The 17,976-nt window shown below is 37.9% G+C and overlaps 1 protein-coding gene across 2 annotated transcripts; it reads left to right on the forward strand.

The window, feature by feature from the left end:
- Positions 1-2,718: 2,718 nt before the first annotated feature.
- LOC139196464 (uncharacterized) lies at positions 2,719-5,551 on the forward strand. 2 transcript variants are annotated; one of them, XM_070822452.1, is made up of 4 exons: positions 2,719-3,900; positions 3,987-4,117; positions 4,185-4,260; positions 4,344-5,551. In XM_070822452.1, exons 1-4 carry the CDS (start codon positions 3,771-3,773, stop codon positions 5,486-5,488), a joined length of 1,482 nt encoding a protein of 493 aa, XP_070678553.1. In that variant the 5' UTR covers positions 2,719-3,770; the 3' UTR covers positions 5,489-5,551. The 2 variants fall into 2 exon arrangements, with proteins under 2 accessions (XP_070678553.1, XP_070678554.1); XM_070822453.1 differs by lacking the exon at positions 3,987-4,117.
- The last annotated feature ends 12,425 nt before the right edge of the window (positions 5,552-17,976 follow it).

The raw sequence follows: 17,976 nt of genomic DNA on the forward strand, positions 1-17,976 counted from the left end.
GGAGACAGGGAGACACGGAGACACGGACGAGGAGGATCGAGATTCGAGAGATGATGTCTCTGTGTGTGTGTGGAAGAACTGGAGAAGGGGGAAGGGAGGGAGAAGACTGAGAACTTCTCGGTGAGAACGAAGGCTCAGACCGACCTCAGAGAGAGAAGAGAGAAGAGAGAGACTGAGACGATTCGAGAATATGGTAGTGGAGTGGGAAATGAAAGATAGAGAGAGAGACCTCCGTGTGTGGTGTACGTGTGTGGTGTGCGTGTGTGGTGTGGTGGGGGGGGTCTCGAAGTGTGTGTGTGGTGGAGTGTGAGTTCTTCAGTCTTTTTGACTGTCTGAGTGATGGTGTCTAAGAAAAAAAAGCATCCAATGCTCCAAATTATTCAAAACCAAATCATTCCAAACCTATGTCTACCTCTCTGATCCAATGATCCAAAGAACTTTTTGCAATTTCAGAACATGCACAACAAATACTACTGCTTTAATAATGAAAGCGTGTGACAGTCTTTCACATGCAAAACAGTGTCAATGTCTGTTATATACTTACATTCTTTCATCATCAGAGGCATTCACCGAATTTTAACTTACATTCTTCTTCCCATACCATTTTCAAAACCATTCCAGATCCTTTCCAAAGCCAAGCAACACAAAGGCTTCCATATTTAAGGTAAGTTTACAAACTTAAATTTATATTATTGTAATTTATACAAAAACAAATAAATTTGTGTGCACTCGTATGTTAATTTTTTTAAGTAATTACTTGCATGTTAATTATGTTAATTTTTGTAAGTAATTAAGTAATGTTAATATTAATTGTTTTAAGTAATTAAGTAATGTTGTATAATTATTCCCTAGGATAATTTTAATATGTTTAATGTTATTTATTATTTTATTTTCCTTACCATTTTCAAAGTCATTCCAGATCCATTCCAAAGCTTGAACACAAAGGCTTCAATATTTAAGGTAAGTTTACAAACTTAAATTTATATTATTGTAATTTATACAACAACAAATAAATTTGTGTGGACTCGTATGTGAATCTTTTTAAGTAATTAATACTTGCATGTTAATTTTTGTAAGCAATTAAGTAATGTTAATATTAATTGTTTTAAGTAATTAAGTAATGTTGTATAATTATTCCCTAGGATAATTTTAATATGTTTAATATTATTTATTATTTTATTTCTCTTACCATCTTCATTATCAAATTGGATTATTATTCATTAATATTAGGTTTTTTTATTATCAAATTGGATTATTATTCTTTAATATTAGATTTTTTTATTATCAAATTGGATTATTATTCTTTTATATTAGGTTTTTTTATTATCAAATTGGATTATTATTCTTTTATATTAGGAATTTTTTTTATCAAATTGGTGGATTATTCATTAAATTTGATTATTATCAAATTGGATTATTATTCATCACCATGTTTTATATTAGGATAATTTTTTTATCAAATTGGTGGATTATTCATTAAATTGGATTATTATCAAATGGGATTATTATTCATCACCATGTTTTATATTAGGATAATTTTTTTTATCAAATTGGTGGATTATTCATTAAATTTGATTATTATCAAATTGGATTATTATTCATCACCATGTTTTATATTAGGATAATTTTTTTATCAAATTGGTGGATTATTCATTAAATTGGATTATTATCAAATTGGATTATTATTCATCACCATGTTTTATATTAGGATAATTTTTTTATCAAATTGGTGGATTATTCATTAAATTGGATTATTATCAAATTGGATTATTATTATCAAATTGGATTATTATTCATCACCATGTTTTAATTTAGGATAATTTTTTTTATCAAATTGGTGGATTATTCATTAAATTGGATTATTATCAAATTGGATTATTATTATCAAATTGGATTATTATTCATCACCATGTTTTAATTTAGGAATTTTTTTTTATCAAATTGGTGGATTATTCATTAAATTGGATTATTATCAAATTGGATTATTATTATCAAATTGGATTATTATTCATCACCATGTTTTATATTAGGATTTTTTTTTTTATCAAATTGGATTATTATTCATTAAATTGAATTATTATCAAATTGGATTATTATTCATTAATATTAGGTTTTATTATTCCATATTATTTGTATAATTACTTAACTTTTTACAATCATTTTCTTTACTTTGTATTTAATTCTTCTGTAGAATAACTTTATTATTTAGGTTCTCTTATTTTTATCAAAAAATAATTGTCTAATTTTAATGAAAAATAAATATAGGTACATTTAAGATGTCAAGTAAACGTGATCCAGCTTGGGAACATGGAGACCCAATAGACGGAAACAAACATGGCACAATTTGCAAATATTGTGGTCGGGTAATGAAGAGTGGCGGAGTGACACGACTGAAGTATCATCTTAGTGGATTAGATCCATCAAAAAATGTCCAACGATGCGATAATGTCCCCCCAGAAGTGAAGGCATTCATCAGCACATTATTAAAAAATAAAAAACAGCAGAAGGAAAAGATGACACAAGGAATGGAAAATATTCGAGCTGAGCTACGGGGAGAAGTCTATGGCCAAGCGGTTGACAGTGATGATGATGACGATGAGGACGAATGTGATGATGACATGGGACCTGAAGAACGACGCAGTTTGAAACAAGCATTACGTGCCTCCAAACAGTCAGCATGGGAAAGAGAAAACCTTCATAAAATTCCTAATAGGGGACAAGGTTCCGGGACAAGTGGTGGTGCACAAATGAGACGGGGAGGCAGTCTTAGAGAATCACAACCAACACCACCAATAGCCCCAAGTTTATATAAGTCATCCAACGCACGTCAAAAGAGTGTTTGGAGTTATTTCAAGGGAGGTAATGTGAAGGAGGGAATGGGGCGTCTAATTAGCAAGTTCTTTATCTATGAAAATGTCCCTGCTGCGAAGGCTTCATCACATCATTTCAAAAATATGGTAGTGGGATGTCAACAGGCCGGTGTTGGAGTACAACCTCCCACTCCCTATGAGATAAGAAACAAATATTTGGATATGGAGTATAAAGACATTGGCGAGTATGTTAACAAGTTGAGGTCAAAGTGGGAAACTAATGGTTGCACAATCATGTGTGACGGATGGACCTGCCCGACCAGATTATCTATCATCAACTTCATGGTATATTCCAAGGGCAAGACAATTTTTTTGAAGTCTGTTGATGCTTCAGACCATATAAAGAATTACAAATATATTTACAAATTATTGAGGGATGTAATCATGGAGGTGGGAGAGCATAATGTTGTCCAAGTCGTGACCGACAACGGTTCTGCATTTGTCAAAGCTGGAAAAAAGTTAATGAAGCATCATAATGTGTTTTGGACATCATGTGCAGCACATTGTATTGATCTTATGTTTGAGGCAATGGGGAAGAGAGAGAATGTTGCTACTGTGGTCAAAAGAGCTAGAACGATCACTAATTATATTTACAATCACGGTTGGTTGTTGGCAAAGATGCGTGAATTTTGCAGAGGAGAAATTATTCGTCCAGCTACCACTTGATTCGCCACCAACTATATTGCATTAAACAGCCTACTCAAGAAGAAAGCAGGGTTGAAGCAACTATTCACCAGTGATGATTGGGCCAACCACAATTTTAGCCGCTCAAATACAGGTCGTTTGGTGGAAAGTATAGTGCTTGATCATGCTTTTTGGAGTCAAACAGAACATGTGTGTCAAGTGTTTGAACCTCTTTACAAAGTTTTACGGATCGTTGACACAGAAGTGTATCCTACTATGGGGGCTGTATATGAGTTGATGCGTGTAGTGAAGGATGAATTGGAAAGAAAACATGGTGCAAGGTGGGTCGTAAAAATAATTGAAGACCGATGGTATAAAACATTATACCACGATTTGCATGCAGCAGGTATAAATTATGTCATAATTTGCAATTCATTTCTTTAGTTGCATAAGTATTATTTATCTTATTAGAGTATGTGTTTCTTTGAACAGCATATTATTTGAATCCCCGATACCAATACAGACCCGGTGTTGGAGATGATGGTACCCTTATACGTGTTGTACATAATGTATACTCTAAATTAGACCCTGCATCACCAGCAGTTGGCCAATTTGGAAATGAGGTACACAATTACTTAAATTATAATAATTACTTTGTTGGATTAAACTAACACAATTTATTGTATTCAGCTAACATGGTTTAAAGATGCAAGAAGAACATTTGGAGAACCAACATCAGTTGCTGCTCGAACAAATATGTCTCCTAGTGAGTATAAACATATTTCACTATAAGTTTATAATAGAATTTGTTGGAGTTATTAGGCTTATCAACATTATTTTTCATTGTAGCTGAATGGTGGATCATGTATGGGACCGATGCACCAACTGTGAGAAAGTTAGCAATAAAAGTATTATCACAAACAGCTTCCTCATCAGCTTGTGAAAGAAATTGGAGCACATTTGCACTCATCCATACAAAGCAAAGAAATAAGTTGGCTCATAGTAGCTTGGAAAAATTAGTTTATTGCTACTACAACATGAAGCTTCAAATTCGAGATAAGGAAGCAGAAATCGATCATGTCGACCGTGGTGACCCACTAGATGTGTTTGATATTGTTGGTGAAGATGATGATACGGAGGGTAACCAACTTTTTCAATGGATTAGACCTCTTCATTTAGATGATGATGAAGGCAACCCAGCTCCCAGAGTTGCTGAAGAAGCACGTAATGAAGGGATAAATGTAGAAAGAGTATTAGAGGAGGAGGTGGGATCTAGCAGCGCTGACTCTTTCGAAGAACTTTTGCACCCAATGCCAAGCAACACTGGAATTCCACCTTTTTCCAATCCTACACAACCACAACATCGTGCTGATACTAATGATAGCTCTAGTACAAGATCAGGAGACTCACCTACCACCGGAGGTGGGAATGATGAAGGAAATAGTGGAGCTGGAGGTAGTGGTGGTGGATATGGAAACTATTATGGACCACCACCTCCCGGATATATGAGCCCCTTCACTGGTGAGGCAAACTTCACGCATGCAACACAAGATGATGACCATGGCAGTAGGCGGGCAGGACCAGGAATTGGTGCCATAGGGAAGGACTATACTCGCAGAGAAAGAGGCAAAGGGATTTTGTCAAGTCAAGAAGATGACTCGTTATCTAGAACTTCAGACTCTTTTGGATTGGGAAGTAGTAACTATGGTTATACTCATAACCAACCATTTCCCTACCCTTTATATCCCATTCCTGTTGGGATGGAATCGAGCGACTCATGGAATCAATCCCAGCCTCAATCTTCAAATGATTTTTCTTATGGACAACCTCAACCAATCTCGGATCCATATGGGTGGCATATTAACAATTACATGCAAAACTATTTTGGGGATTTATCATTTGATAACTACTTTTCACAATACACTCATTCTACACATAGAGATGATGAAGATAGTGACAAATTTGAACCTCATAGGAACTCTATGTGGTACTAAAGTGTAAAATATTGTACTAATTCATTATATATAAATGATTATGGTGTGTTTAGACTTCTTTCATTAATTACTACATATTTTCTACACTCATAATGTTTGTCAGATCGCTATATAATCAACTTGATAATGTTAAATCCATCGTGCAATGCATTTCCTTCCAATTTTTTGTGATAAACTAATAGATAATTGACTAAATAAACATCCTACAAAGTTTCAATACAAATTTCCAAGTTTTTCTTACAATTTCCGTGGTTTCCATGTAATTTTTATCGATATCGATATTTTACCGATATTTCCATCGATATTTCCGTGTTTTCGGACTACCGATATTTCCGATATCACCGATATTTTCTTCCTTGGTCCTACTTTTGTGAATTCTGTCAGAACACCGTTGGATTCCTCGTGTCCACCAAAGCTCTGCTATCTAGAACCTGGAGGGGCGCAAAACAAAATTGAGTGGGTCAGTAAAACAAAGGTTTTCGAAAACATTTCATTTAAAATATTTCTAACCCCTCGCCGTAAAACCTGTATACTTTCCCAGAAAAAAAGTATATAAACATATATATATCATCAAAAGCTCAAATCACAATCCTTCAACGCTTTTCAGAAAGAATATGCCATGCCATGCCATATGCCAAAATATAATATGAATGCATCAATATAAATCAGGTGAAATAATAAATCAACCGGAGACCCTATAGTGGTCCTGTACGGCTGATTCTATAGCTCAATATCCCATCCAGCCGGAGTCACCAACTGTGACCTGTACGGCCCTGCCGGAGTCACCAACTGTGACCTGTACGGCACTACACTGCACATAAGTCGGAACTACCTATAGTAGTCTGTACGACTAAGATGGTGAAATAATACGCTCTAGTGCTTCTCTCATCAATCATCTGTTCACATAATCTAAAGTCACCTACCAGTTGGAACCCCTCTAATGGTCTGTACGACTGGCATGTCGGAACCACCTCTAGTGGTCTGTACGACTAGCATCTACTTGGATCCAAGGTGAGCGTGTGATGCAGGGTGAATAACATAAGCACTAACACCGAGGGTGCAGGTTGTGAGCTCTCAACACAATTCACATCATCAATAAATCACATGAACAACATAAACCTCACCTGATACTCACATGTGTGTCCACATCACCATTTCACATATATGCATCATATACCAAATCATATAATTCATAATATGCATGCATGGCATTTTAAAACGTACTTTCATTTAAACTCAATTTCTGGGAAAAATATCAATAGTATATAGGTATAAACAGAAATACTGCCCACTCACTTGGAGTTCGCCCAACAACTCCCTAGCACCACACATCAATGCGTCATGACGATCGGCGCCTAGAACAATAATCAAATCCAACATCAGAAATCATATCGATAGAATATATAACTTATATAAAACACGTCACTACGTAGTTCGATCCGGAAGATCTGCAACTCAGATTTCAAATCCATAACTTCCAAAGGTTCACAATATACCTCTAGGACAACATCCTAAAATTTCATTACCATCCAACGGTCGGATCTTCGTCAATTGTCAAAATCAAGTGACGGTTAACATTCTATTTTATGAACTTACAACTCCAATTCCGAAAGATCCGTAAATCGGATTCCCGATCCGTAAGTTCCTATGATCCTCAAATATTACGTATTACAACGTATCAAAGTTTGGTGACGATCCGACGGTCGGATCGTCAATTCACATTTTCACCTAACCACGAATCGAAACGAACTTAGGTTCAATTACTCAATTTACGTCCATCAAATATCAAAACTGAACCTAGAACCTTAAAAACATGCTAAGAATGACATTGGTGGGCCATTGGCCACGCGCCGCCACACAGGCCGCCGCGGGTGGCGGTTGGCCACCCCGGCTCGCCGGAAAATCCAACTATTTCCAAAAATTCTCAACAAATACAGAATTGAAGATCTCAATTAGTAGAGTAAACTTTATACCTGAGGCCAAGGCCAATTTGGCCTGGAAACACTTCAATTTCACCAAAATCCGTGCGGACCCTAGAATTGGGTGAGTTCCAATTCGTCTTCAAATCAACTCCGCCGTCCCAACCAATGCTTGGGCTTTGTTATAGGCCTCAAGAGAAGTGTATGGGTGGTGGCAATTGAAAGAAATTGCTTCGGGATTGGGCGAATTTTGAACAAAAAGTCGCGGCACCCGTGTGGGTGTTCTTTGCGAAATCACCACGAAATTCATTGATTGTTGGGTCAATTAGGATGCTAGGATGTCTTGCAGGTGTTTGGGGTTGATGGGAGGTTGAAGAAGACCAGAAATTTGGACGGAAAACCGTCGGAAAATGGCATTGCGGGAGCAGGTCGCTGCGCGAGTCATAGGTTGAAAACCCATCTCTGTTCTTCTTCCTCCGCTTCTCGCCCTCTCTCCTTTCCTCCTTTCCCCTGTTCCGATTGGCCATCCTCTCCATCTCTCTTCTCCTGATTCGTCCCCTCCTTCTTCTTTCAGATTGGGCAGTTTTGCCCAATCCCATTTTTTTTTTCCTTTCTTCTTTCTTCCCGACTGCCCAATCGTCATTCTTCTTCTTCTTCTTCTTACGCGCACACACACACAAACCTTCTTCTCTCATCCTAGCCATCCATTTAATTCTTCATTAAATCTGGGCCATCCAAATTTTAATAATAAAATTTATAAAATGCTCAAACTTCAAACTTGAAAATCTTTTTCGTTATAACTCCAAATAACGAACCGTCAGCGCCTACACGTCCGTAGCGACGAGTACTATGAGGATATGTCAAGAAAATAAATCTTAGATGGCACGACACAACGATTAACCTCGAATAATGCGCGTGCCTCAAAGGGCATTTTTGTAAAATCCTTTATTAAAACTTTAAAATTCTTAAAATCAGGGACGGGCTGTCACAATCTACCCACCTTAAAAAATTTCGTGCTCGAAATTTACACAATCTTTACAATCCATCGATATCCATAAAACAATCTGGAACACATCCCTCTCATTCGATCTTTTGTCTCCCAAGTAGTTTCTTCTGCTGAATGATTCCTCAATAAAACTTTTACCAAGTACACTGTTTTATTTCTCAGGACTTCCTCTTTCTATTCCAAAATAATCATGGGTTCCTCATTATAAGTCAAATCCGGATTAATCTTTAAGGGCTGAACCGGAATCATACACGACAAATCTGCTACTTTGTAACGAAGCATCAAAACATGAACTACACTATACACCTTATCCAATCCCGAAGGTACTCAAACTTGAAAGTATTTCACCGATTCCTTCAATAGTCAAAGACGGCCTGATGTACTTAGGATTTAACTTGTCTTCCATTTTGACCTGAACCGCACCTTTCCAAGGTGGTAATTTCAAAAACATCCAATTTCCTGCATTACACGTCCGGTCAGTGGCATGTTTGTCTGCTAAGCTCTTTAGTCAATCCTGGTTCACTTCCAGGTTAGACTTAATTACTTGAATATTCCGAGTAGTCTCCTCCACTAACTCAGGGCCTTGAATACCATCCGTCCACAATTCTAACAATTTCGAAACACAAGACACAGCTTTCCACGGCCTTATGGCGTTGCTCTAGGGAACAAACTGAAAGGACCAACATACCCAAGAAGTTCAACAGATCCGTAAGCCCAAATCTCTTTTCCATAAGACAGATAAATAACTGTTGCACTTCTGGAAAGGTTACTGCTCTTTCATTGAAGAATACTGCGCTGATTTAGTAAGCCAATTAATTATCACCTCAATTTCATCATAACCATCTCGTGAACAAGGAAACTTGCACACATAATCTATATTAATATTTTCTCATTTCCACTGTGGAACGGGAAATAACTACATCAATCCAAAAGACTTCTTTCTTTCCGTTTTAACCTGCTGACAGATGTTTACATCTATTTATATATACAAACATTTCTCTTTTCATACCTGACCAATAGTAAAATGATCGAATGGTATAATACATCTTAGTACCTCCAGGATGCATTGTATAAGTTGAACAATACGCAAACTCCAAAATTGCTTCCTTTAATTCCATAACATTAGGTATAAACACTTTGTTCTCTTGCATAAGCTTGCCATCTAATTCTCTAACTCTGAGGTCTTTCTTTTTCCCGTTATTCCTTGCTTTAAATAAATTCTTGAATTTCTTCATCAAACGCTTGAGTCTCGAGTACGACCTACCAAATAGGCCTAACTTGAAAATTAGCAAGTATGTTTTCTTTTCGATCTTCCATTCCCAACTTTACTCTAGTAGATCTCAAATCCACAAGAAGATGAACATGGCAATCGTACCAAACATTAATTTTCACTAGGGTCTTCCTACTAAAAGCATTGGCCACAACATTTGCACGATCACCCTGGTCGTGCAATCATAATCACTAAGCAACACAATCCACCTTCGTTGCCTAAGATTAAGATACCTCTGAATAAACAGATATTGGATACTCTTTTGATTCGTAAAAATCTTGCACTTTTCTTCCCATAAAGACAATGTCTCCAAATCTTCAAAGCAAAAATGATAGTTGCTAATTCTAAATCATGAGTAGGGTAATTCATCTCATGAGGTTTCAATTGTCGTGAAATGTAGCAATCACTCTATCATGTTGCATCAACACACATCCTAACCCATTCAAAGATGCATCACTGTAGACCTCATAATTACCTTTTATCATTTGGGAGTGCTAAAATAGGTGTATGAGTGAGATAATGCTTTAATTGCTGAAACTTTGTTCACAATTTTCATCCACTCAAACCTGACCTCTTTTCTAGTCGATCACGTCAATGGCAAAGCAATGACTGAAAAATCCTTTACAAACGTCTATAGTAACCTACTAGACCAAGAAACTCAGTACCTCAGTGACGGTTCGAGGTTGTTCCAAATTCTCCCCAGTTGTCACTCATTGAGGATCTACTTGAATACCTTGTGTAGATATCACATGTCCCAAAAATGCCACTTGATTCGTCCAAAATTGACATTTGCTAAACTTAGCATACAACCGATGTTCTCTCAAACATTTTAATACCAACTCAAAATGACTCGTATGTTTTACCTTCACTTAAGAGTATACCAGACCTCAACTCTTTCCTTGAAATCACATAGGCACCTCTAAGCTGATCAAACAATCATCAATGCGCGGCAATGGATAACGGTTCTTACTCGTTACCCGATTCAATTACCTAATATCCATACATATTCTTAAGGTCCCGTCTTTCTTCCTTATAAACAAAGTTGGGGTTTTCCAAAGTAACGTACTAGGTTGACTGAAACCTTTATCAACCAATTCCTGTGACTGAATTTTCAATTCCTTTAACTCTGTAGGAACCAATCTATAGCATAAAGTCTGTACTTGGAGACAATTCAATAGTGAACACCACATCTCTGTCTGGTGGCAATCCATGTAAATCATTCCGGAAACACATTAGGAAAATGTCTACCACTCGTACGTCATCCACAATACTAGGAGTACGATCCTGCAACACCACATAAGCTAGGTATCCTTGGCAACCTTTTGATAACAATCTCTTTGCTCTCACAACAGAAATAATGGCATGTCTCACTCCACTTTGCTCAATCACAAAAGTAACCTCTGATAATCCAAGACAATAGAAAGTAACTGATTTCCCGTAGCAATCCATATTGGCACGATTATAATATAACCAATCTGTGTTTAAAATCACATCGAAATCCACAATGTCTAACGGGATACGATTCGCTGGCATAACTACTTCTTCCACCATCATTGGACACCCCGAATAGTCATAACCAACATAGAATGACCTACCTGTTTACTTGCTTAATGAATCCAACAATTAAGTTATGGGTATTACGGTTTGCAGCCCGCAATAACGATAACTCATTGTCGTCTCGATAAGTAAGCAACAATTCTTAAGGGTGCAATATTATCATTTTACTCCTCACAGGGAAAGACATATATACGCCTCGATCGTGCTAATTCACTACTTCCTTTAGCAACATCGTCAATAATAAGAATTATATCAGCCGGAGTCAGCCAGAATGACCTGTACGGCTGAGTCTACAGCTCGACCATCCATGTTAGCACATAAGTCGGAGTCACCTATAGTGACCTGTACGACTTACTCATCAATTTTCCAAGTAATATGTCAAGGAAGATTGCTGGGTAACAACTGATCCTAGGGACAATTCATACCTCTATGTCTCATCTAACCACATGAACACATTCACAACTTCCCACACTCTCCAATGTGCCTAATATTGTACCTACGGTACAAAGATACATTTCCTCTACCAGAGTCACCTTGTCTCTGAGATCTGGAATCACTAGTAAATCTATCACTTCGTCTCTGACCAGTGGCACTAAAACCTCAGCTGGGAAAATTAGCTCTAGTTTCACTTCTTTTGAAGCTCTGAGTCATCCGAGGTCTTTGATATGACGGATCTTTAACTTCATCGTCTTTCTTCTGATTCTCATTCTTTTCTTATTCCTCTTTACTCTCGCTGATCATGTTCTCAGAGTCCTCAATGCTCAACAACATCACAATGAATAGTGGTCACCAAAGAACGCAACTTCTTCTTATTATCCAGCCAAAAATGACATAACACCTCGACCGGATTAGCAACAACATCCGAATGGAAACAAAGCAAGTTTGTAAACTCTCTATAATAATATGTCGGAGGAATGAACTTTTCCTTAAACAATTCTTTAAACGACTTCCAAACGGTTGTTCTTCCGATAACATCGGATAACATTCCTATCTCCATCAGAATACAGATTCAACACTCAGAAACTAGGTAGTCATTTCGACCCACCTGTCGGGAGGAAGATTCCCTTGACTTTGCATAATCCGAAACGTCTTTTCCCAAATGATTAAGCCATCGATCTGCTCCCTTAGGTTCTTCATTTCCCTAAAGTGATTCAAATTTAACTTATAACCAGTCTCAAAAGGTTCCTTTAGATAATAGACTGAATCACAATGGCAATAGTTTCCCCCCAAACTACTATATCAGGGAAATTAGGCTCATCCGAACTACGTGGCTCACTACGAGGCGGTATAGTTCTGACATAAGACACTAGGAAATTCGCAAGATGTCCAGAATTGCAACCTAGGCTCTGATACTAACTGACATACCCCGTCCCGAAGGAGGGCATGCTGGCCGTCACGTGAGAGTGACGTAACCATTTACACAGTTCGGAAGCTTTAAAAATACAATTATTAAGATGAAACACCCGAGGGTGAGTCATACTTTTGTGAATTGTGTCAGAACACCGTTGGATTCCTCGTGGCCACCAAAGCTCTGCTATCTAGAACCTGGAGGGGCGCAAAACAAAATTGAGTGGGTCAGTAAAACAAAGTTTTTCGAAAACATTTCATTTAAAATATTTCTAACCCCTCGCCGTAAAACCTGTATACTTTCCCAGAAAAAAAGTATATAAACATATATATATCATCAAAAGCTCAAATCACAATCCTTCAACACTTTTCAGAAAGAATATGCCATGCCATGCCATATGCCAAAATATAATATGAATGCATCAATATAAATCAGGTGAAATAATAAATCAACTAGAGACCCTATAGTGGTCTTGTACGGCTGATTCTATAGCTTAATATCCCATCCAGCTGGAGTCACCAACTGTGACCTGTACGGCACTACACTACACATAAGTCGAAACAACCTATAGTAGTCTGTACGACTAAGATGGTGAAATAATACGCTCTAGTGCTTCTCTCATCAATCATCTATGCACATAATCTAAAGTCACCTACCAGTCGGAACCCCTCTAATGGTCTGTACGACTGGCATGCCGGAACCACCTCTAGTGGTCTGTACGACTAGCATCTACTTGGATCCAAGGTGAGCGTGTGATGCAGGGTGAATAACATAAGCACTAACACCGAGGGTGCAGGTTGTGAGCTCTCAACACAATTCACATCATCAATAAATCACATGAACAACATAAACCTCACCTGATACTCACATGTGCGTCCACAGCACCATTTCACATATATGCATCATATACCAAATCATATAATTCATAATATGCATGCATGGCATTTTAAAACGTACTTTCATTTAAACTCAATTTCTGGGAAAAATATCAATAGTATTTAGGTATAAACATAAATACTACCCACTCACCTGGAGTTCGCCTAACAACTCCCTAGCACCACACATCAATGCGTCATGACAATCGGCGCCTAGAACAATAATCAAATCCAACCTCAGAAATCATATCGATAGAATATATAACTTATATAAAACACGTCACTACGTAGTTCGATCTGGAAGATCTGCAACTCAGATTTCAAATCCATAATTTCCAAAGGTTCACAATATACCTCTAGGACAACATCCTAAAATTTCATTACCATCCAACGGTCGGATCTCCGTCAATTGTCAAAATCAAGTGACGGTTAACATTCTATTTTATGAACTTACAACTCCAATTCCGAAAGATCCGTAAATCGGATTCCAGATCCGTAAGTTCCTATAATCCTCAAATATTACGTATTACAACGTATCAAAGTTTGGTGACGATCCGACAGTCGGATCGTCAATTCACATTTTCACCTAACCACGAATCGAAACGAACTTAGGTTCAATTACTCAATTTACGTCCATCAAATATCAAAACTGAACCTAGAACCTTAAACACATGCTAAGAATGACATTGGAGGGCCATTGGCCACGCGCCGCCGCACGGGCCGCCGCGGGTGGCGGTTGGCCACCCCGGCTCGCCGGAAAATCCGACTATTTCCAAAAATTCTAACAAATACAGAATTGAAGATCTCAATTAGTAGAGTAAACTTTATACCTGAGGCCAAGGCCAATTTGGCCTGGAAACACTTCAATTTCACCAAAATCCGTGCGGACCCTAGAATGGATAATGTTGAACCTATTGTCGATCCTAATGAACAAGTCATGGATATTATAAATGATGCTTTTCCATTTGCATCGAAAAACACCAATCACGAAGGGGAAGATGACGTGCCTACACCAATGGACAGTGCAGAGTTCGAACAATATGAAAAACTATTAAAAAATACCAACCAAGAGCTATACTCGAGGTGCGAAAGCTTTTCTGTTTTCACGGCCATTGTGGAACCGATGCATGGAAAAATAAAGCATCGTATGTCGAACCAGTGTTTCGATTACTTTTTAGGGGTTTTCAAGAGAATGCTTCCGAAGGACAATTGTTTGCCGAAAGACCATAGAGACACGCAAAAGGTGTTGAAAGGTCTTGGATTGGGTTATGAAAAAATTCATGCTTGCAAAAACAATTGTATTTTATTCTATGAAGAGTATAAAACATTGGATAAATGCCCTATATGCAATGAGTCGATGTTCAAAATGACATCTCATAATAGAACCACTAAGATCCCACAAAAAGTCATGAGTTATCTGACCCTGAAACCTAGGTTGCAGCGATTGTATATGTCGTCGCATACTACCACAGACATGAGATGGCATAAAGAAAAACGGGTAGATGACGATGTGATGCGACATCCTGCAGATGGGGAGGCATGGAAAGAGTTCGATCGAACGTTCCTCAAGTTTGCTGCTGATTCTCGTAACGTTAGATTGGGACTTGCCACTGACGGATTTAATCCGTTTGGGGTTTTAAACCAACACCACAGTACTTGGCCGATTTTCGTATTTCCGTATAATTTGCCACCATGGAAATGTATGAAAAAAGAATACATGATGAGGACTTTATTGATAACTGAGGATCCTGGTAGGTTAATTGATATATACTTACGGCCATTGGTGGATGAGCTAAAAGATTTATGGACACACGGTGTGCGCACATACGATAAATGTACTGGCAAGATGTTCACTTTGCGGGCTGCAGTGATGTGGACTGTGAACGATTTCTCTGCATATGCAATGGTTTCCGAGTGGAGCACTAGGGGTTATATGGCATGCCCTATATGCAAGGAAGACGTAACATCTAGTTGGCATGCTGGAAAAGTTTGTTACCTTGGTCATCGAAGATGGTTGCCTTGGGACCACGAATTACGAGAGAAGGATAAAGAGTTTGACGGGGAGAGAGAGCATCGCCTCAGACCCAGAGAATGGTCCGGTGCTCAAATTTTGGAACAGCTTAACCGTTTGGATTTTGCTCCTTTCGGGACCAATGTCACTAGGACAAGACATGCTACACACATGAACTGGATGCACAAGTCTATGTTTTTTAAGCTCCCGTATTGGTCTAAACTAAAATTCAGACACAACCTCGATGTTATGCATGTTGAGAAAAATGTATTTGACACATTGGTCGGCACAATTCTAGATATTGAAGGCGAGACAAAGGACACGATCAAAGCTCGTCTTGATTTGGAACGAATGGGAATGCGATGGGGTTTATGGATGAATAGGGACAATGATAAAGCTACAAGGGATCTTGCATTTTTTTCAATGAAACCGAATGACAAGAAAGAATTTTTAAAGTTTTTATCGTCTGTAAAGTTTCCCGATGGGTATGCTTCAAATATCGCGCGTTGCGTGAACGTTGACGGGGGTAAATTAGCTGGCTTAAAGAGTCATGACTGCCATGTGGTTCTGCAACACCTACTTCCTGTGGGTATTCGACATCTCTTGCCACCTGATGTAGTGAAACCAATCATGTTGTTGTCCAGTTTTTTTTCACAATTGACGTCAAGAACATTACGAAGAATGGACATTAATCAGTTGCGCCATGACATTGTGCAAATTCTATGCAAGTTTGAGATGATATTTCCTCCAGCCTTCTTCACAAGTATGATACACGTGATGGTTCACTTACTAGAGGAGGCATTGCTTGCTGGACCAGTCAACTTTCAATGGATGTATCTAATAGAAAGGTATATATTCCTCGTCTTTTTTATTAATCGATATTAAATATATTACGATTAGTAATATGTGTATCGTATCATTTTCTTTTGGCAGGCTTCTCAGAGACTTGAAGAAAAGTGTACAAAACAAAGCGAAGCCCAAATGATCCATTATACAAGCTTGGGTGTCATACGAGGCACTGACATTTTGTGGAATGTATGTAAAAGACGTTGAGACAACTTTCAATCGTCCTCCTCGCAATAATGATAAGGGTGTGAGAAAGGAGAAACTTTCAGTTTTTGCCTAGATCTCTCGACCATTCAGAGATCCGATTTGTGGAGAGTCGTTTTCCAAGAGGACATGGATGTAGCACATTGGTTCGTACTCAACAATTGTGACGAGACACTATCACACTTAGACGAGCATGAAAATATGATGAAGCAGGCACATCCTTCACATTTGTATGCCAAGAAACACCGTGAATTGTTTCCGCAGTGGTTTCTCGAATATGTAAGTTTGAAGTGTTTTGTATTGGACATATATATTGTACCAATTAAGTTGCTCAAACTAACAAATTTAAATGTTTGTCTAATATTAGGTAAACCAATTGAAAGCATCGAATTCCCCTGTGTACAGTGAAGAGTTATATAACTTAGCGTTCGGACCAATTCGCGTTGAATTGTACTCGGGCTGCCATGTCAACGGAGTCAAGTTCTTAGCGATGCACGAGATGACAAGTTGTGTACACAAAACAGTAGTGTTCATGTCCCCGGAGGAGGTGAAAGTACAGACATTGAATTCTATGGCAAACTAACAAGTGTCGTGCAATTTCTTTATAAAGACCGGTGCCAAGTGATCCTATTTAAGTGTGGATGGTTTGATACACCCAAATAGGCATGGAAGTGTGAAAACAGATCATGGATTACTATCAGTGAACACTACCAAAACTTGGTACGATGATGACCCTTACATATTAGCAACCATGGCAAAACAAATTGTGTATCTTGATGACCCTAAATCCGGGAAGGGTTGGAAAGTTGTTCAGAAGATGGATCATAGGAACGTGTATGCTATACCAGAACAAGATCGTACTGACGACGACATCAACAATGTTGCTGACCAACGTCTTGAATCTTTCATGGAAAGTGGTGCGGAAACACTCCGAGATACTAATCTTATCCAAGAACCATTTCAGATACATGGAGTATCTTCAATCGAAATACCGACTCAGTCCATCACGATTGACCTCGGTAATATTCCACGATACGATGGTCCAGTGCGCACGAACAACGATGGTGACGTACCTATCGATGATAAGGAATGAGACACTGAAAATGATAATAGTGACGAAAGTGAAAGTTATTATAGTTCGGATTAAGATTAAGGCAATTTATTTGTAATTTTTTTGTAAAACACATGAAATGTTTAATGCATTATATAGAGTGATGGAAAAAATGGTATGAATGATTCCCATTTTATATGTGAATTACTTTGTAAATAAAGTTGTTTTGTTTGTATTTTATAATAAATTGTAAACAAAATAAATAAATAAAAACAATTTAAAACACAATTGCGCGACGCATAAAATTTTTTTGGTCATGCAAATATACTTTGTGCGACGAAATATATGTATTCGTCGCCCATGTGTCTCAAAATTCAATTAAAGCGCTTTTTTTGGGGAAA

The sequence above is a fragment of the Malus domestica genome, chromosome 05 (assembly GCF_042453785.1).
Source record: "Malus domestica chromosome 05, GDT2T_hap1".
NCBI lineage: Eukaryota > Viridiplantae > Streptophyta > Magnoliopsida > Rosales > Rosaceae > Malus > Malus domestica.